The following is a 20,972-nucleotide window of genomic DNA, read 5'->3' on the forward strand; positions in this document are numbered from 1 at the left end:
AAAGTTGGGACAGCATCGCCCCCTAACTTATAAGATTCTGAGGAACAGCTAAACAATAAGGAACTTGCAGTGTGATTCAGGATATATACACCAAAATAAAATGGTTTTGCTTTCAACATGGGAACTTGAGGGTTATTATTAGATTTATTAGTGATCTAATACTCCAGTGATAAGACTTCCACAATATGCAATCTTTTGCACTTTTGACATTTAAATGTCATGTAGGATGTGCATTTATTTATATTGGTCTATTAAAAACCATAATCCTCCTACACCATGAATAATCAAGACGTTTTGAGCAACTGGCTGGTGGACGTGATGGTAATGTCATCTGTTTTCTCAAATTAGTAATGGAAAAGACATCTTAAACTAGAGAGATGCCACATTATTAGCTGTGCTTGATGACACGACAGTTCACTTTTACTAAATAAACCTGAAATATGAATTTAACATTGAATGATATGCAATTGCAAATGATTGGAATGATATGCAATTGTTAATATGTAGTGTTCTTTTTCAGAAAATGTTAAAATGTACTAGCATTCTCCAGTTCCTCTACTAATGCTTAGATTACAAGTGCCACCTAGTGGCATCTTCAGAAAACAAGAGCACTCCTTTAAAGAAAACCGCACAATAAATTTATTGAAACACATCAAAAACAAGTGGACATCAAGTTCATGGTGTAAAAGACAGGTTTCATTTTAGCAAAACAGTCCTGAGCATTCACCAACAGAAAGGACTAAAATCTAAAGAGACGTGGAATGGAGAGAAAAAAAAAAAAAAAAGGTTGAAATAAAATCTCTACACAATGTAACCAATTGTCTATTAGTCTTTACACCATGAAAAGAAAAGTGGACTTAAAAAAAAAATTACAATGCTTGAATGGCAATATACAAGCTGCAAAGTCTCTTTACACACAACACGTTCACAAAGGAAGAGGATGCAAGTTAATAGCGTCGACCAAAGGCTCCACCTCCCTGTATCCCGCTGCCTTGCATGATCTGATTCGGTCGGTTTAAGGCCCCAGGGATCGACTGGGATGTCCCTGTCTGTATGAATCCACCTCGGCTACAGAGACAAATATATTAGTTTCATGCACAACAAAAGAAAACCCCAATGATACTCACTATACTCCAAACAAGACAATGAAAGCCTAAATCTCACTACCTTGCCATTCCACCCCGCGCCATGGGACCCTGTCCCGGGACACCCCGGTCTGCTCCTAAAAAGACAGCGAGGTAATAAATCAGAAGGGAGGAGAACATGCAACCTTTTCTAAGCTTAACAGGTGTTTATTGGACAAACCTTGCCAGTTTCTGTCACCGTCCATTTTACGTCCAGGCTCCCAGTCCCTGTTGTCACGACTGTTAAAACAAAAGCAGCAGAACAAACAGTTGAACAAAGAGAGGTCTAAGACCACAGCACATCAGACAAGAGGAGTGAAAACAACTTACCCGCCTGGCACTGGCCTGGAAGGATTCATTCCACGCTTGTCGTATCCGCCAGACCAATTGTCCCTGCCATGTCTATCCCGATCAGATAAGTGCTGTGGATGGAGAAAATAGAATGAGATGCCATCCAAAACCCAAATATCAAATTAATTAAGAGCCGTGAAGGACTTTTCTTACCTGGTTGTCTCGGTCTCCTTGCATCCCGCCTCTCCTATAAAAAATAAAATGCAAGTAAATTATTACCGTATAGTAGCAAAATCTATAGATCAAGGATGCTGTTAAGATATTGCTGGTGTTTACCTGTCCATCATAAGGTCATCCTGAAAGCGGCTGCGGTCTCTGTGGTCAAAGTCTTGGTAGCGGTCTTGGCGTCCAAAGCGGTCATCCATGGTCATTCTCTTCATCTGCCAGTCATCTTTTCTGTACATTTGAAAGAGGAAACAGAAAAACTGCATAAATCTAGACATATGACTGCATGGTCGGAACTGACAAATCAACATGCTCCTAGACACAGAAATTTCCAATAAAAGAATCCGGTCGAGTAATGAGTCGGTTGTGGAATCTTTGTCTTTTACTGGTTTTTCCACAACCTGTGACCCTAAGAGAATTTGGGACTTGGGCAACCCTGCCCTATGCATACCTGCCATCCATGTCGTAAGGCCTCTTAAGCGAACGTCGATCCTGTTCAAATCGTAGCTGTTCTTGTTGTCGCCTCAGCGCCTCCCTCTCACGATGAATGCGCTCCTGCTCACGCCGCCGCTCAAACTCTATCCGGAGACGCTCGCGCTCCAAAAACTCACGCTCCATGCGATCCGCATTCAGCCTCTTCTTCTCCACTTCCAGCCAGTTGCGCTTCCTCATCAACCTCTCCTTCTCCTCCCGCTCCCGGAAGAGGCGGATACGCTCTCGCTCCGAATGGCTGTCGCGGTCTCGCTCACTAGAACGTAATAAAACAGGTTTAAAATAAAATCTGAGGAAAAACTGCTAAATTGGTTTTTGATCAACTTTAGATCATGTTGAGGGGAGGCAGTAGTTACCCAGAGTGTCTGCGTCTCTCCACCTCTCTTATCTCTCGTTCCCTCTGCCTTTGGCGCTCCCTCTCTCTCTGCTCTTTGATCTGGTCAAATGACAAAATGTCCTTCCTGTCTTTGCTGGAGGACTTACGGTCACGGCTCTTAGTGCTCTAAAAAACAAAAATTGGTACATTTCAACACCACCTCCCAAACAACAAGGCACTTAGATTTAAAACCGTTCCAATTATGAAACGTACACGTTCTTTGCTTTTTGTTTTCACACTGATGACCGGCTCTCCTTTCGACTTGTCCATCACAACAGTCCTCTCTCCTCCTGGCTCTGGAATGGCAAGATTTAACCATTAAACATCTGTATACCTTAGGATATTAAGGCTGTAACAAACATGAATGCAAGCCATTTTGTTTTTACCTTTTCCCTCAGAGTTTTCAGGCTTCTCATCTTTGCTCTCAGATCTGTACGGATGAAACGGTATGATGAGAATGTTACAGTTATTTGGCATGCAGAGATGTCTGCAAATACTATTGATCTACACTTACTTTTCGGTCTTCGAGTCTGTGGAGTGTCTTCTGTCACTGCCAGGCTTTTTGGTATCGTTTTTGTCAGCAGGCTTCTTTCCGGCAGGCTCGTTCTTAGCCTAAATACAGATACAAATCAAGGCTTTGACTACACACCTTGTGACAATCATATTGACAGCCACCCAACTCTGAAGCAATACTTCATGCACTGGTGCAATCTATAATAAAACGTTTAGAAATAAAGGCCCTTACACACTAGAAAAAGCTTTTGGAAAGTCTGAGTAAAGTCAGTTTGAAATAAAACAGGAATAAAGCGAGTCCTAATACAGAAACTGTGTTAAAGCCTTAATAATAAACTAAACCATTTACCCTTTCAACTGAAATCATCCGTCCATGCAGCTCGGTTCTGTGCAGATGGCTGATGCACTTTGTGGCCTCCTCAGTAGAGCACATCGTAACAAAGCCATAGCAGCGAGCACCAGGGCTTCGGGCATTTGTTACTACTTTAGCGCCAACAACCTGCAAGCAGTGATATATACATATGAGGGCACCATCCCACCTAAGAGCAACCTATTTGTTTAGTTAAGTCTTCTAGAACATGCTGACCTTGCCATATTTGCTGAACAGAGTTTTTAGATCAGTCGCTCTCGTGGTTGAAGACAGTCCACTGACCCAAAGGTTCCTTCCGCTAGCAGCTTCGCTACCTGATAGGCCACAAAAATCAATGTAGAAAAGCCCAGAAACAAAAGCCTTTTTCTCGTTTAAAGGCCGTGTTGCAGGGTAAAATTTTTTTACGAATTTGTGCAATTTGCTTGTTGGTAATAAACATTTAAACTGTTATCCATTGTATTTTATGTTGTTGGGTATCACAAAACGGAAAATAATATGAAGAATTAGGTACTATCTTACAGCGGTCTCCTTTCCCCCACAATGCATTGAATCAGGTCACGTTTGGGGGAGAATTTACCAGAGACCGCCTTGAGAGCATTGAGAGTGACGAGTAGTATACAAGAGTATTCAAATTATAGATAAATAGATAAATTCATAAGATATAAATAGATAGACTAGATGTATATAGATAGACAGACAGACAGACAGATAGATATCGACCAACAGCTACCCAAACACTCACTTCCCTACAGCACAAGCTTTTCAGCGCAGTTTTCATGGGACAGCACCCACACAAGCACCTGCCAAACACAGCAGCAGACACACGGCTACGTTTGCAACAACATTTTCACCGGAGGAAGAGATAAACGCTTAGAAACGTCCATATAGCTAGCATGATGCCTTCTATTTCTAAAGTGAAAGTGACTTGACATTCACTTGACTCATTCTCCTCGGACCATGCATTTAATTAGCTTTGACGGACATCAGTTCTTGGCAATTCCTCATTTGCTCTCTCACGTCTGGCTGATTTGAAATTACACGGCTGCGGGAACATCATACATGTTGGTTCTTGCCACCTCTTCTTCATCCCAGTCAGTTTCTATAACGTTAGTTCTGATGCTGCGTTCCAAGCAGGTTTTTGAGCTCGTAATCACTATTTCATACCATGACTAATGACTTTGTACCGTTCCAGGCAAGTTATGCCAAACTTTGAGCGCAAGGGATTGTAACTAGATTATTTATATTATTGCAACGTTACATTGACCTAAAATAATTTTTTCAATGTGTACCACTTGCATAAAACTGCATCCGTAGGTAGTATTATTCGTAGAGGCTGCCATCGTTGTTTTGCATGCAGTGTGACCTCGGAACCTGGAGTACATCGATCTAGTACGAGACATGAGTTCACGGGTGGGAAGTCACGGGTTTGAGTTCCAGTGCACTTTCATGGGTTTAAGGTTGGAAAAACATGGGTTACAGGTTGCCTGGAACGCAGCATCATACTAGGCTGAGGCTACCTTTCCTCGACTTCTCCCCAACGTGACGTCATCAACAAGTTGTGTAAAAAAAAAAACGTTAATACCAAAAAATGTAAATAACTGGTCTTTAAGACCATTTTTGAGACATTTTAAAAATGATATACATATCTTGAGTGATTTATGTACCCATTGATCCAAAGTGGTGGTTAACCTGCAACATGGCCTTTAAAAAGTTTGAGTGCACACCCACCTTTATCATCTTTTGAGTCAGGCTTGCTTGATGAATCCTCATCACCGCTAGAGAAAAATAAAACGGCATAATGAGAGATTGAATGGGCAGTTTAAACCGGATCACCAGTGTTGACAAATACCCACCTAGTGAGGACAAACAACCTCAGGCAATGAACAAAGATTTGGATACTACAACTTGAATAGTCATGTGAAGCCCAATTACGTTAAACATACCTTGGACTGGCAAACCATATTTGTGGTACATTACTTTTTGAAGGTAGAAAATAAAAATAAAATGGTACACGAAATGCGCAGTCGATTATACCTCCCAAGAGCACCCATACTTGTTAACAAAGGAGCCAATGAAACAGAGAAAGCCATTGTTCTAGTAGACAGAAAACAACAAACCTCTTTTTCTGATCATCACCCTCTACAGAGGATTCTTTGACTTCTGAAGACTCAGCAGGTTCAGTCTTCTTGCATTCCTCGACCGCTTCTCCTTTAGATGCCCTTTCCGAATCAACTGCGCTTTCGATATCGCGCAAATCTGTTTCGTTAGCATTAGCGGCCTGAGCAGAAGTGCTCTCGGCATCCACCAAATTGTCCGGAATATTTTCTTGGTCCTGGCTTGTCGATTCAATTTCACTTTGCTTTGACGCACCAAGGTCCATTTCGAAGGCAGATGATTCGGCTTCCAAATTGGTGGCCTCCTCGGCGTTAGCGAGGTCCTGCACATTGTCTTCCTCTTTGTGAGAATCCCAGACTGAAGATTTCTCGTCTTCAGTGGTGTCTTCCTTAAGTGGCTCTGATATACAAGACCCGGCTACTTTCTCACTTTCTACGGATTTAACAGGAATAGAATGGCACAGAGTTTAATCACTTCTGAGACATTGCAATGGTTATCGTGGAACTGGACTAGGACGTGGCCCTCTGCTGTCTCATACACAAGCAAAGGCAAGCTACCCTATGAAGAGACTGGAAAAACCAAAGCGAGAACAAGCAACAAGCTTCCAGACAACAGGCCATTTCGTTTCAGTTCACCTGCACCCCAAAGCAGAGGGCAAGCTGTTGACTAGGGAAAGCCACAAGACCTGCACCACATCCGAGTGTCCATCGAATCGTCGACTTTAGTACTTGAAGTGTCCGTGATATAGAAGAAGCAGCTTGAGCGATCTTTACAGGAATTGGGTTTCTTTTGAAACAAGCAAATGGTCCATAAGTGAAATCTCCAATTAACAAACTTTTGAGTCCTACAGCGATTTCGCTCCAGCGCGATCCAATTCTTCTCATCTTCTCTTCGTGGTCTTCTTTAAGCAACCTAGAAACACTAAATTGCATCTGCAACAACCATTTAAACCGAACTATGTGCTAACTGAAACCGATTGCTGGCTCTTTGCATTTCTGCACCTACCAAAAAGAGCATATGAATGACTATAACATGGTTCTAGATAAATATTTAAAATGTCTAGATGTATAGTCAGCCATGCAGAAAGCCAGTAATCAACTTTGGATTTCCAGTCTCTTTTTCCTGAGTAACCTGATACATTTATTCTATAAGGACCTTATGGCTTCACCCTGACTTTGCAAGAGCAATTTCCAGACAACCCCATACAGTACCTTTTTCACCCTTTGGGTCCTCGCATCCATGCTCACCATCATCTTCCTGCTAAAGGTGGAAAATGGATAAAGATCAACAAAATAAACCCAATGCAATCAGAGAGAGAGAAAAAAACAATTCTAAAATATTAACTTGCTTGAATACCTGACAAGGCACTTCCTGGTTCTCATTCCCCTCTGCGTCATTAGTCTCCATTTCCTGAAAGCCAAAGAAAGCGTCACACAATGTGGAACAAGAACAAAACAACGGTATGACTTGGTGATTTTAAAACCTCACCTCCCCTACCTCAGATTTACTCGGGACAACATCAGTGACATCATCTGCGTCGTGGTTACTTGCGTCATCTTCCCTCAGCTCGGCGTTGTTCTCTTCATTCGATAGCGTGTCTAGGACCTCCTCGTCATATTCGTCACCCTCGGGCTCCTCTCCATTGCCCATATCAGCTTCATCCAGGACATTCATGTCCATAATATCCATCTCATGAATGTTCTCTGGAATAGCATCCGAGTCCTCCTAAAGGAAGTGAAGGAGACTGTTAAGTTAAGATAAACTTATGCAAAATAACCCAAACCCAGTTACTTAAATCATCTCCATCAACAACTTTATAATGACGAAGCACCTGGCCATCAACAGAGTCCTCCTCAAGGGTGTAATCTTCAGGCTCATCAGGTTCACCTTGTCTCTTTCCTGTAGAGAGAGAATGAATAAATGCATGCTTGCGTGCATATACATATATATTAGTGCTGCGACGACGCGTCGATGTCATCGATTACATCGACTACAAAAATACGTCGACGTGCGTGAAATGCGTTGACGCGTAACACTGTTTGTTTACATCTCACGTAATGGCATACTGGGAATGGAGAAAGTTACATTCTATCACAAAAACAGACCACTGTTATCAAAAGTATTGGAATACTTTAAAAAGAGGACAAATAAAATGGCCCTTTGTTCCCTTTGCAAAACCGACATGTACCACAGCAGCACAACTGCAATGCGCGAGCACCTCAGAGGAAAACATCTTGCCGCTCTCCGGTGTTACGGTTTAACTGGTTACCATGTGATCTGGTGACCAACTTCTTGGTTCAGGTCTGATATTCTTGCGCTTGTGGCATTCTGAAAAGATGAGATGTTTTTAACTTGAACGAACTTGAGTGCCCAAAAGACGTGATACTATATGTGAACGGCCCCTTAAAAGACAGCGTGCCGCGAGACAACAGTCACCAACCACCGAGCTACCCAGAATCAGCTCCAGATCTCTGGAAACCATGCTAAACCATAGCAGAACCCTGACTACATTTTATGGTTTGTGATGCTAAAGAACATTTCATGACGTCTCAGACAACTGTAAATTTATGGCTACTGTGGTTTAATTATAAATTCTATCATAAACTCATATTTACCATAGTAAAATAATTTTCTTTGCCTCTTTATTATTTTATACTGTAAAAACTTCAACCACACTGGTTGAAAATGAATAAAGGTTGAAATGTTATATTAGAAGTTGTACTTATATTTTTTTTGTAAAGTTATCCAAAGGATTCATTAGCTAATTAAAAAAAGAACATTAGATTAATTATCTATTGTAATAAAAATAATCGTTAGATTAGTCGACTAATCGAAAAAATAATCGTTAGATTAGTCGACAGAAAAAATAATTGTTAAATGCAGCTCTAATATATATACACAATTTTTTTAATGTACATTTTCGAAACACAATGTAGTAGTTAAACAAATATAATAGCTTGAAATAAATTACACATCAAAACACATTTTTACCTTTTGGAGTTCGCCGAGGTGTTTTTTTAGGCGTTATCTCAAGGTGTACAATGATCTCATCAGGATTTCCACCCTCTTCTTCAATGGCCTGAAAACGAAAGTATGATTTATACAGTCAAATACAAGCATAAAGGTCATCCATTTCCCCATTCTTTGCAGCTTCACAACAATCAATCATTATTCTAAAACGACACCCTACGCTTCATTCATTCATTGCATTTTACAAAAGCACTGAATTCAAAACATCCTGCAGATCTAGTTTGATGTCTGTACCAGCCAGACAGCTGTGCGTAACATAAAGTGTTATGAAAGCGTATGCATTTTACCGGTTGACAAATTACCAGTAATAACCCAATACAATCTACAAATAAATAAATATATCAATACAAAAATACAAAATAATAAGCACACAGAATACATCTTATTAGCAAAAGACAAAAAAGAAGCAGGAATCGCCTATAACAGCACGTGATGTTACTGCAGTACCAGTAACGTGTGCATGCAAAGCATGTTTATACCACAAACTGCTGCAAAATGATTTGATATGTCTACATCTGGTGTTCCACTTGCCTTTTTGAGTCTTTCTGAAAGCAGGCTCTTATTGCCCGTGATGTCGAGGTTTCTGCGCTTCAGCTCGGCCTTCAAATCGATCACTCTCAGCTCCGATAATTTACGCACCCCCGCCTCCACGGGCCCCACATCTGCTGTCGAGGAGTCTGACATTTTTTCTGGTTGTGAGAACGTTACGGTGGAAGTCAATCTCTATCCCGCGCACTCACCGAATTTTAGATAAAGCGCGATAAACAGCGTTTCTCACTCGAAGCAAAATGGCGCAGTCTGCTGCAGCCCCACGCATGCGCCTGCCTTGGGAATTTTAGGCGCATGCGCGCAAACGTCACCGATTTGACATGAGCGCGGGAACGATATTGTGGCGTAATTTATGCTTAAACGATTTTTTTCTTATGAAATGGTTTAATATCTGGTGGAATGACTCAGTCCAAACAGCTGAGTCCTTGGCCATCTTCAAGAATCGGCTAAAATACATCTCTTCCATCTTTTTTGACCCTCTACCTCCAATTCTACTATCTTAAAAAAATCCTGGCACTCTATTTACTAACTGCTTGTTTTCTTTAAAAAGTAAACTAACACTAGGGTTTCTAATCTTTATGCAGTCTATTTGATTTATTTTTACTTATTATACAATTAACAAAAGCAAAAAAGGCCTCTTCCACTAGCTCTATTTTTTCTATTATATACGTTTTCTTTTTATTTATAAAATAATAGCACTTGTTTTAGCACTTGCATATCTTTGCTCTTTTGCTGATTTTGATTGCTTCCATTGTCCTTAATTGTTAGTCCCTTTGGATAAAATAATCTGAAATGACATATATTTCTTGTGGCCAAGAGTTAAATATTTTTATAATTATGCAAGCATTTGCTATATTTTGCAAATAAACACCTGACCATAAAGTTTTGAGTTTATGACTGTATATATATATATATATGCCTATGTCAGGACTGCATTTTCATAATAATAATAAATGTTTTTTGAACAGCAAATCAGCATATTAGAATAATTTATGAAGGATCATTGACACTGAAGACTTAAATAATGATGCTAAAAAAACCGCTTTGAAATCACAGGAATAAATAACATTTTAAAATATATTCAAATTGAAAACAGTTATTTTTAAATAGTACAAATATTTCACAATATTGCTGGTTTGCTGTATTTTGGATCAAAATAATGCAGGTTTGGTGAGCAGAAGACACTTCTTTAAAAAACATGAAAGATCTTACTGTTCAAAAACTTTTGACTGCTCGTATATATATATAAAACAATACATATTATTACATTCTCACAAATTATGTTGTGGCCATGAAAAACTAAGTGAACTGAACATATCACCTCCTAGGCACTGCATGGATCAACAACCCTGTTGATCTTGAAACAATATTCCATGCAACCAATCAGAATTGAGAGATAAGTTTACAGGAAATGTCAGTTTTAGCCGCAGAGTTAGGTGCTTTGTACACCCTTGTTATTCAACTATCATTTCCCTCTGATTTTAGAGATAAATTATGGGTAGGGTTTGGTTAAGGGTTAGAAGAAGGTTAGGTTTATCACAAACAAACCAGACTTGAAAGTAGATTAGCGTTTGTGAACTTGAAAAACATGTATTGACGTCTTCCAGAATTTGATACAAGGTACCTTCTGATGTTCATTCACGTTTATTTCATGCTATAACTTGTAAAGAGGAAGAGATGATCAGTTCACATGCTGCTTGAACTGAGGAGCTACAGCGATCTGTCACGATACATTAAAGAGCCACAAAAAATATTTATTGTTTGAATTGCTTAAAAATGTACAAAATTTGAAAGTGAAGACTTTGTTTCATACCCAAAGTAACTTGCTCTGTCTTGTCTGTCGGCATGTTGTCAGTTTCCTATTCGCTCTGCAATATATTTTTCACTGAGTGAGAACACTTGTGGCATGAGAGCAGTCTTGCAACAGTGATGAAGGAGGTGGGTCTTTGCGAAGGGTCAGTTACATTACATTCACAAGCTTCTGTAACATGGCAGGTCGGGTGGAATATAACAAAACCATACTTTAACATATACACTGTAACATACAAGACGCACAGCTTTGAACACTTTCTTGCTAAAGCGAATTTGGTAAGTTGCTAAATTGAAATTGAAGTTCCTGAGAAGAGGCGCTAGGCAAACTCTTGATGGCGGGAGGCTCTTCGGATTCAAAGAACTCAGGACATATGGTTTCCTCTGGTTCATTCTTAAAACTAGAGAGTGTGGGTGATTCCATGGATCCCTGATAGTAGGACCAGCATGTAGATGCAGATCCGATGGAGGAAGGGCTTGAGTCGGGTAGGCTAGCTCTGAAGCTTTCACTGAAGGATGGAGACTCCATTATACTGGACATTTGAAGGTCACAGGAGGACCCTGAGAGATTTGTAGGACTCTGAGAGAGTCGTGGCTCGTGGAGGTTGAGTTTGGACACTAAAGGTTTGCCTACACTAACCCTTTGCTCTTCCAAGAGCTCCTCATCCAGATTAGTGTACTTGTAGTGTAGACACACAGTAAATGAGAGCTCTTTCTGTGAGGGGAAAATCAGAAAGATATGCCTTATCATACACATATAAAACATTAGATATACAGGGGTTTGACAAAATAGTGTGAACACCCATTATTAATCAAATTTGTGTAGGCCACAGTGAAAAAAAAAAACAAAGATTGTCATTATCCTGTATTTAACTTTTCATCTTCTATATTCTCTATTTTGTAAATCAGTTTACAGGTAGTGTAAACTTCCAAAGAGAACAAATTATGGACGCTTGTTGAACATTAGCATCTATAACCTTAAAAGCCCATTTTTTATGACTATGACTGCGAACACAAAGTATGGCATGACATCTTCAGCTAAATTAGAGCAGTGGACAAACTGAGGGTGAATAATATGGGTCGTTGAACACTAAGAAGAACTGTGCCCACCAGTGATGTGGGTAACGCGTTACAAAGTAACGCGTTAGAGTACTCTAATTACTTTTTTCCTGAAATGTGTAACTTAACGCGTTAGTTTCGTGCGTAAGTAATCAGTAACTTCGTTATTTTTTTTAAAAAGTAATCCGTTATTTTAAGGAAAGGAAAATCCCGACTGCAGCCTGCTTTTTGTCAGACAGTAGTCCTAGGTCTACTGTGCCACCTGTGGATGTATCAGCGGAGCCGAAGCTCTGTGATCGTAAAGTCAATGGCTGTGATGCGTCTGTGCCCTGCGCCTGACCATGTGTGTGTGTGTTTTTTTTTTTTCGAACTCCCGGCAAGATAGCAGAGAGGACAGCGTTTGGTTTATGGAAGTACGCACATTATTTTCAATGTGTCAACGAAAAAGAAAAGAACATAACGGTAAAATGCACACTCTGCTTTGGTGAAAAGCTTCTGTCGACCGCCAAAAATTCTACCTCAAATTTAACGCTACGTTTTAGTCACTACTTTGAAGAGTAAATGTAAGAGGACTGCGTTAAAGCGAATTTAGGCTTGTGACTGTGAGTGACACTTTAATAATAATTAGTTCAGCTATTAAGCGATTTGTCATTTGCCTGTGTGGCAGTGAAGGATTTAATTCGGTCGGTTTGTTATCATTTTTGTTTGACAGGCAGCTGTTAATTTCTGTTAGATCGTTGGCTGGCTGGTTGTTCATCATTTCTAAATGGATTTAAATCTGCAAGCCTGTTTAAGGTTGTGTTTACAAGTAAGCATACTTGTACTTTGATAACTGCATTATTTAAAGTTAAAGAAAATCAGGAGTTTTCTTGTGGTGCTCATAATATACAGTAGCCTAGGCTACCCGGGCTGGGTAACGTTAGGTGCGAATTTTTATTAATAATATGTTCTGTGATAATAAATAAATAAAACGCAATGTGGAATAGCCGATTGCTGACTGTCTTTCCTGTTATTGTTATCCTGCAGTGTTAATTTAGTCGGATGACTGACGTTATTCATTGTCGGGAGTCACGACTTCTAGGTGCATTTATAGGGGCCGGGGGCTGTGTCTGTCATGTGTGAGCCGCTGCAAACGGCTTTTAATTTTTGGTAACGCATGAGTACTCTAACGCGTTACTTTTATGAATAGGTAACGCTGTATCATAACTGATTACTTTTAATTGATGGTAACGTTGTAACCTAACTAACTACTTTCCAAAGTAACTATACCCAACACTGGTGCCCACACAACACATAACTACTGTTACAACCTTAAAGTACGTTTCCACAAAAACCAACCACACAGAACTTCACAAAGCCAACATCCATGATATCGCTGCAACTGTTAAAGTTATAATCAGAGACACCAATTTTAAAATGTCAAAATGATGGTATTAAACCTGGAAAGTTGGAGCACCAAGATGAACTATAACATACGCTCCGGCCAGACAAATCACCTGACATGAATATTGGTGAAAAGCAGATTCCCTTCTTTAAATTTTCTGAAGAGAATATTCAGAAGTTTTATCAATCCATTTTAAGTAGGTTGGAAACTGTATTAAAGGCCAAATGGTGGTAAAACACCTAAAGGAAATAAAATGTCCCTGGTGTTCCCTTATTTTGACCAATCCCTGTATTATATTGTGTGCATATTGTACCTTGAGTCTTTGCAGGGCGCTAATACGAGTAAAGAGCCGAGGTTGTTCCGGAGGCAGTAGATCATCCATGGACAGTAGTAAGCTGCCAGCCTCGCGAAGACTCTCCTGATTGCTGTGCTTCAGGTCTACTTCAGGACCCTAAAATTATATCATTGTGAAAATTGTAAACAAAGCTTCTTTGCCTACATGTTTGACAATCAACCAAAGATACACCAAACTGAAGCAATTGAAGCAGAGTAGTAGACCATGGAAATTCATTCATAGGACAGCAATTATTGATGCATCTAAGGACTGACTCAACACATTCTTTGCCGGTCTACAAGAAATTCAGTTTACCTCTGTAAAGTCAGAGAGCTGAGCAGAACAAGAAACAATGTCTTTAGGTGTCTCCAATATCCGAGTGTAGATTATCATGATGTTGGAGAACTCTGCAGCGAAACCTAGCTGTACCCTGACACCACATTCAAACCGAAGACAGCGGCTCTCTGGGATGACTGGAACAGTTTACACAAAATCATCATGTTTATCATCATTTTATCTACAGCCAAAGTTATTTGCATAAGGATCTAAACTAAAGGGGTTTTATTTTAAACAGCTCCCACCATGTGCGATGGCCCACTGTAAGTTTCGCGTGGACGCTGTGACTTGGCATGCTGGAGCCTGAATGCTGTCTGTCAGGGCACGACGCTCCGAGAGATTACTGCGCAGCTCTAGAGCCTGCCGACCACGAGTGATTTCACACCTTCCCATGTCTGAAATGGACAGTGACTCTGTAAAACTGTGTGGTCATGCTTAGTGTCATCAGTTTTTTGCTAAGAAGCCTATGGCAAAGATGTGGCTTAACAGTCATAGCACATTTTGTAAAAAATGTTGTCTGAAAAGTAGTTCAAACTAAATACCAACGATGATTTGAACATCTTTAACCCCAAACCTTCTGCTACTTTGTCAAGTATGACCGAGACCTTCTCTGGCTCCATCAGTCTTTTCTTAAGGAAGCTCATGAAGATTCCATTGGAGAGATCGTCTTTATTTACTTCAAATGCTTCGGCATCAACACACCTGAATCCAGAATGTGACAATTAAAAGCGCAATTTCTAGAAGTCAATACTATTATTGTCATTGCTTTAGACTTACGTTGCATAACCGAACACTATGTTCGCGGTCACTCTCAAGGGCCAGGTTGTGGGATGCTCTCGTCATTTGGGTTTCTGAATGAACACGACAGAAGTCAGTTTCAAGTAAATTCTTATGCACAATATTGCAGAACTGATACAGTTATCAATCAACCACACCGTTTCCGACACATGTCCAATAGAAAGACGTTAAGTCCCGTCTGGCGCTCTTGCATGCGATGTAACACGTCCTGCACCCAGAGGCAGTGCTTGAAGGTATAAGAGGCTGGAGCATCAATAGGTACCATGAAACTGTTCCCATAGTTCTCATAGCCATGGCCAGCAAAGTACAACAGCCCTTGAAATGGTGGACATGGATGAAATGATCCAAATGTATTTCATAAACAAACAATCAAGAAGTGTAGAACTTAGTAACTGGCCCAATCTTCCATCGTTTCAAAAATCCAAATGGTGCATCAAGGAACTAACCATAAACGCCTCGATCCAACAGAAGCAGGAACTCAGTAACAGCACTTTGCATCTCCTGCCAGTTGAGGTTTAGCAGAGAGACGACTTTAAAGTCTAATTGGCGTAGAAGGTTTGTCAACTCGTGCACATCCGCCATGGGAGCTCTCAGTTGCTGGTGATGCAGGTAGTTCATGTTCCCAATAAGCAATGCTACCTTATCAGTGGCTGTACATTTGTGAAACAACAAGATTAAGATTTCAGATCCTTTACAAGAAATGCCGAGAGTCACCAACACACTTCTGCTTATCACTTACCAAAACAATCACCCATTTGCCTTGGACCCGCATCAGACGCACCTGTAAAATATAAGATGAATGTGAGTGACAAGAAATTATCAGCAGATGTGTTGAAATCATACGGTTAAACACATCTTGCTGACCTAGTTTTGGTGCTTCCCATGAAACATCAGGGAAGGAACCAGGACCTGAGTGAAAACAGACCATGCTATAACAAAAAATCTTTGTTCGATTTGTTTCACTTTTTTTCAGGTTTTTAAATCTTCTCTTAAAACTGACTTTTTTCGTTAGCTTTGAATTCATTGTGATATCATGAAACTGTTTTTTTATTTTTTTTATCTGGTGTATTGTTCAGCACTTTGGTCAGACCTGCTTGCTGTTTTTAAATGTGCTATATAAATAAATACAAACTTGAAACTTGAAACTTAAGGGAACAGTTTTGAATAATTTCGTCTCAAACACCTTACCAATGTTTACTTGAACCTGATCACTCCATGCTTCATGATAGAGGTTGTAAACCTTGCAAGAATATATACCTCTATCCGCTGTGGTTATGCATGGAATCTGTGGACAAGCCCATACAGATGCTTAAGTAAGTAAATTCAAGTGAATTACTCTATGCATTCAACTGTGAGCCTTTCGTGAGTACCTCTAAGATGCTTCTAGTACAGTTTGGCATTGGCTGTTTGTTTAAATACCATTGGAACTGGGGAGGCGGGTTGGCCCGAGCAGCACATTCGAGATAGAGAGCGTCTCCCTCCACCAACTCTTGAGGCCTAGGTTGCTGAGTTATATACAACCCACTACCCGACGAAGGGAAGTAGCCACTATTGGAACCTGCAATTGACGTAATTGATCAGTAATAAAGGAAATCGGATTCATTTCAGACTCAGCTTAAAGTGAAATCTTCACATGCCTGCACTTGCGCCTCCAGACTTTGCCACACGTACATGGACCCAGTTGGAGAAGACGTACTTGTCCCCAGAACTTACACGGCAGATGTAGTGGCCCTGTTGAGCTGAACTAACAGAATTCAGCACCAACTCTGGGCCATTGCCTCCTGGCACCTACCGAGAACATAAAGAACCAGACTAAGGATAATATTTCAAATCAGCAGGTTCAGTTGCAAATTGAGTGCACCAGACCTCATCTTTGCCTTTGAACCACTGGTAGGTGAGCTCCACGGGTCCAACTGCTCTGCAACTCAGAACCACGGGACTTCCCTCGGGTACCCGTTGACTCTGTGGTTGCTTTGTGAAATCAATCTGCTCCATCACTACCCAACAACACAAACAACACCAGGGTGATATGACTTAACCTCTTCGGCCTTTGGCTTACCAGACTAAATCATTAACCACAAAGGCACACAACAGTGAGGATGGAAGAACAGTTGGAGATTAGCTACCATGTGTAGTGAGATATCCAGCAGCCTCTCTGTGGTCGATTTTCTTCAAGCACTGAAGCAGGAAAGCCAAGGTACACCCTCTGTCTGATAGAAGGGCAAGCAGGGATCGGCCAGGACTGCCATTTGGGCTTAGCACTTTGAGTGAGACGTCAGTCAGCTCTTTCTCACTACAAAGAAGTAGGTTATATCACTGTGAACTGGTCATAACCATGCACAATATTGGTTAGTTATTCCACATAATTCAGGCTGTAACAGACCTACCTATAGCAGAACTGTGGATGCTCGGCCACTGCCTTTGCCAGCCGTTTCCAACCACCCTCTGGATTGTCTAACATGTAACCAAGTCTGTTTAGCACTGCCTCGCTCAGGGTTTCTACACCCAAATTCTTGTCCTCCATAACTTAGTAAATGATTATCTGAGAAATAAATGAGAAGAGGTTTATTCAAATTTTTCTTCAGACGTGAATGTTTTTCAGTTTTTAGGATTTAGTTTTAAGCATTGATGTAATTTCTACGATAGGTATCAGTGTTCACGATTTTTTCAAAAATAAACTAGAAATTAACTTCCAAAACTAAACGTTTACAAAACTATGAATTTCCTTACAAATATGTTTTTGCCCAAACCCTATCACAAAAGGGGAAGACATGATTAATGTCTAGCCTCTCAAACAATATCACATAATATCAAAACAAGAACTAAAACAAAAAAAAAAAAACCTACTCCATACTGGTATTTTTTGGTGAGGACTTAAATAGGGAAATGTGTAGGTGGTAGGCTATAATTGTCCAAAAAGAAAAAATCCCATTTAAATGCTACAATTCTTGATGTTTTGTCCATCAAATAAAAAATTGGCAATAATAATAAAAATTAGATCTTAATCTCGACATTCTTGGAGTAATCCAAATTTGAAAGACAATGCTATTAAAATGTTTTACTTCAATGTAATTTTTTTTAGCACGAACATAAAAATTACATGTATGTACATATGAACATGGGGTTTCAATCTAGATTTGTGAAATGCTTCTCTTTTCTATAATCTAAGAATTATTTAACAACACACACACACACACACACACATATATATATATATATATATATATATATAAACACACACACGCGTACATTTTAAAATTATATTTAAAAACACATTAACACCAAAAAATCTCAATACGTGTTTTATATTAACGCTAACTTGTGCCTGTATTAAAAGAACCCAACATAGGCTGTAGTAAAATGAAAATGAGGAACCGAATGCACCCTTTATTTTTCTATATACGACACATTTGTCAATGCTATAACAAATGTAATTTTAAATAACCAACCACGCGGGTAATTAATTAAAAGTTTTAGTTCTCCATCACATCATAGACATCACGATTAAAAAATCTCGTATAAATTATTGACTTTAGATCCTAGATCTAGGTCCGATTTCATTTCATAAAACGAAATACATAAAATAAAAAGCTCCCTAAAATATTTCATCGACAAACGGTACACAAAAGCACACTTACCTGTTATACCGGTAATTTAAACACCAGGAAGTGAGTTTACCCCGGTTTTTTAACACTTAAGACTGTCAAGCGACCGCAGCAACAAATACTGTTATTTAAAAAGAATCGCTCACTGCACACAGCACGCATTCAACAATAAATCAAATCAATCGGAAAGACGCTAAATATCAGTTTAACTTATTATTTATCAGTTACTGCGAACAACGATTAACAAAATCAGTATGGTAAACATCCCGTAGCAGCTCTCGTTCAAGTCAGTAGTTCCTCTTTCTGTGATGTATTTGCATGCACACCCCACACAGCGAGCAGCACGAGCTTTTTACTTTCATCTTCTCTCGACCTATAGCAGCAAACCATCATCAATATACATGAGAAGCTCCTGCTGAAGGGATGTGACCGGTCACCTCACACAACTTCCACAAAATATACATACACAGATACATTCATCTAGTTAACAATTAGACTCTTTAACAATTTCTCTTTGCCATTTCCAAGTTTATCATGACTATAAAAAAAATGCCTTTTTTTTTTTACATTTTGCATTAGAGTTTTTATTTTTCACGCGACAGAATTGAGACAGAAACACAACGAGGTTAACAGTAATGCAAAGAATGACAACAAAAAATACAAGCACTTGATCCTCAGACACAGTAGATCCAACACAACCAGCAAAACTGAAAAAGTTCACTTGTTTTTGTCAGCATGGATTTGTTCGTTACACTGGAAGAGTCCCCTCTGAAGAGAAACACATCTCAAGCTGTGCCTCAGGTGATGTCCGCTGTGAATGCTGGGAAAGCAAAGGCTCTCAAAGACGCAGGATTCTGTCCAAACCCTCTACATCTTTTTGCCTTTATGCAGTTTATTATGTCTCCAAATATGCTCCTTCCTTAAAAGCTTCCAGTATTCCCGACTGTCTGGTTCCAATTCGTTGAGTTTTTTGGGGGGACCGAGGTCCAACTGAAACAACCTGAAACAACAAGAGAAGAAAATCATCTGAATTGATTAGATATACACTTGCAATTGTGATGGGGAAATCTGATTTGTGACAACAACAAATAAATAAGGTAGCATGAAAAATGTAATTTTTTTTTTTTTTGGTAACACTATTTCACCGTTACATCTATAAGTTGATTATTAGCATGTATATTACTATAATATTAACAATGTATTAGTGCTAATTAATCACATATTAATGCCTTATTCTACATGCCTAATCTTACCCAATACCTAAACTTAACAACTACCTTACTAACTATTAAATTATGCAGAAAAAAAAAGATTTATTGAGAGAAAAATCATAGTAATTCATAATAAACAACTAATAGATGTAACTGTAAAATAAAATGCCCCCCCCAAAAAATAAATAAATAAATAATAATAATAAAAAAAACTAATAATCACAATTTAATTTTTAATTGGTGGTAACAAAAAAAAATTAATTAATTAACAAATTTAAGATGTTCACTCAGAATTTACAGGAAAATAAAGTGAAAATAGCTAAATGTAAACTCAGAATTCAGAGGAAAAAAAGCTAAGAATTTGAACATATTTTTTTTCCGTGGAGGAAACATGCTTCCATAAATCAATGCATATATACAAGCACCAACTAGGCCTGCACGATAATGACACAAATCATAATTGTCGTTTATTCCCTTGAAATTGTTATTGTGGTTATTAATTACAATTATCACAATTGAATGATGTTTATACCATTGTTTGATGGAACCGCATGCTGTACTTTTATAGGAAAATAAATAAACTGAAAAACCTTAAGTGCTTTTAAGTGTATTAAGCCTCAAATGTCAAAAATGCATCAGATTGGTTTCTTCTTTAAGTTATATATAAAAAAATAAAAAAGTCAGATTTGAATGGCATTATAATGTTATACTAAAGCAATGGAAAAACCCTTAAAATAACATAACATATCTTAAGCATGCAGAATAACCGTCTATCCATAATTTTAATTGTGATTAGAAATTTAGAGATGAATTGTGCAGCCCTAGCACAAAGTAAAATACACCATCGATCATACCATTCTGGGTATTCCTCCCTGGGTTTAATAAGAGGGTCCTCGCCTTGTTTGAAGATGTTGACTCCAACTGCATGTGTACAAAGTCTCACTGGATCCTTACAGACTTCTGGACCCTTAAAAACTTCCTTCACCATTCCTTTGCCTTTGCCTTTGGTGACTAAGAAAGGCAAGAATAATATTTGACAAAATAAAATAGCCATTCAAATATTTTATAATGTGAAATTTATTATATAAAACAATAACACAAATAATCGTAATGTTTTGAAAGTTGGACCTACAAGGTCAGAAGCTGCAGGGTAATGTAGACACTGTATGTATACAAATACAAAATTCATACACGGCACACCTTACCTGGTTTCTTACTAGCATAATTACGGGACTGAATCCGTAGAGTGTTAACAAAAAGCTCGTTATAAGCATTAAAAAACAGGCAAGTTTATCCTCTTAAAACAATGAAGTACACTACAGTAAGCCATCGTGCCTCCTCGACCTTCCAC

The 20,972-nt window shown here is 39.1% G+C and overlaps 2 protein-coding genes and 1 pseudogene across 3 annotated transcripts; all 3 read right to left on the reverse strand.

Moving 5' to 3' along the window:
* Positions 1-615: 615 nt before the first annotated feature.
* On the reverse strand, positions 616-9,350 carry LOC113040166 (scaffold attachment factor B2-like). 2 transcript variants are annotated; one of them, XM_026198456.1, is made up of 21 exons: positions 9,068-9,350; positions 8,498-8,585; positions 7,338-7,405; positions 6,995-7,231; positions 6,863-6,916; positions 6,718-6,766; positions 5,509-5,938; positions 5,120-5,166; positions 3,608-3,705; positions 3,371-3,520; positions 3,023-3,120; positions 2,895-2,938; positions 2,722-2,804; positions 2,489-2,634; positions 2,092-2,388; positions 1,752-1,871; positions 1,629-1,662; positions 1,455-1,546; positions 1,306-1,364; positions 1,168-1,222; positions 616-1,068 (listed from the first exon to the last, which is right to left on the reverse strand). In XM_026198456.1, exons 1-21 carry the CDS (start codon positions 9,218-9,220, stop codon positions 948-950), a joined length of 2,523 nt encoding a protein of 840 aa, XP_026054241.1. In that variant the 5' UTR covers positions 9,221-9,350; the 3' UTR covers positions 616-947. The 2 variants fall into 2 exon arrangements, with proteins under 2 accessions (XP_026054241.1, XP_026054242.1); XM_026198457.1 differs by having other exon boundaries at positions 948-1,068; positions 7,004-7,231.
* Positions 9,351-10,363: 1,013 nt separating this feature from the next.
* Positions 10,364-17,367, reverse strand: LOC113040168 (mucosa-associated lymphoid tissue lymphoma translocation protein 1 homolog; annotated as a pseudogene).
* A 1,702-nt stretch (positions 17,368-19,069) lies between these two features.
* Positions 19,070-20,951, reverse strand: LOC113040691 (39S ribosomal protein L54, mitochondrial-like). Its single transcript, XM_026198964.1, is given in 4 exon segments — positions 19,070-19,410; positions 20,476-20,632; positions 20,827-20,899; positions 20,901-20,951. Coding segments are annotated over 4 exon segments (414 nt in total). The 3' UTR covers positions 19,070-19,277.
* Between the last annotated feature and the right edge of the window lie 21 nt (positions 20,952-20,972).

The sequence above is a fragment of the Carassius auratus genome, chromosome 22, assembly GCF_003368295.1.
Source record: "Carassius auratus strain Wakin chromosome 22, ASM336829v1, whole genome shotgun sequence".
Lineage (NCBI taxonomy): Eukaryota > Metazoa > Chordata > Actinopteri > Cypriniformes > Cyprinidae > Carassius > Carassius auratus.

Coding starts and splice junctions, on each gene's coding strand:
- LOC113040166 (XM_026198456.1), bottom strand. CDS start 9,220: ATGTCAGACTCCTCGACAGCAGATGTGGGGCCCGTGGAGGCGGGGGTG. Junction 2,635..2,721: donor AAACAAAAAGCAAAGAACGT/GTACGTTTCATA, acceptor TTTGTTTTTTAG/AGCACTAAGAGCCGTGACCG. Junction 1,547..1,628: donor AAGGAGACCGAGACAACCAG/GTAAGAAAAGTC, acceptor CTCCATCCACAG/CACTTATCTGATCGGGATAG.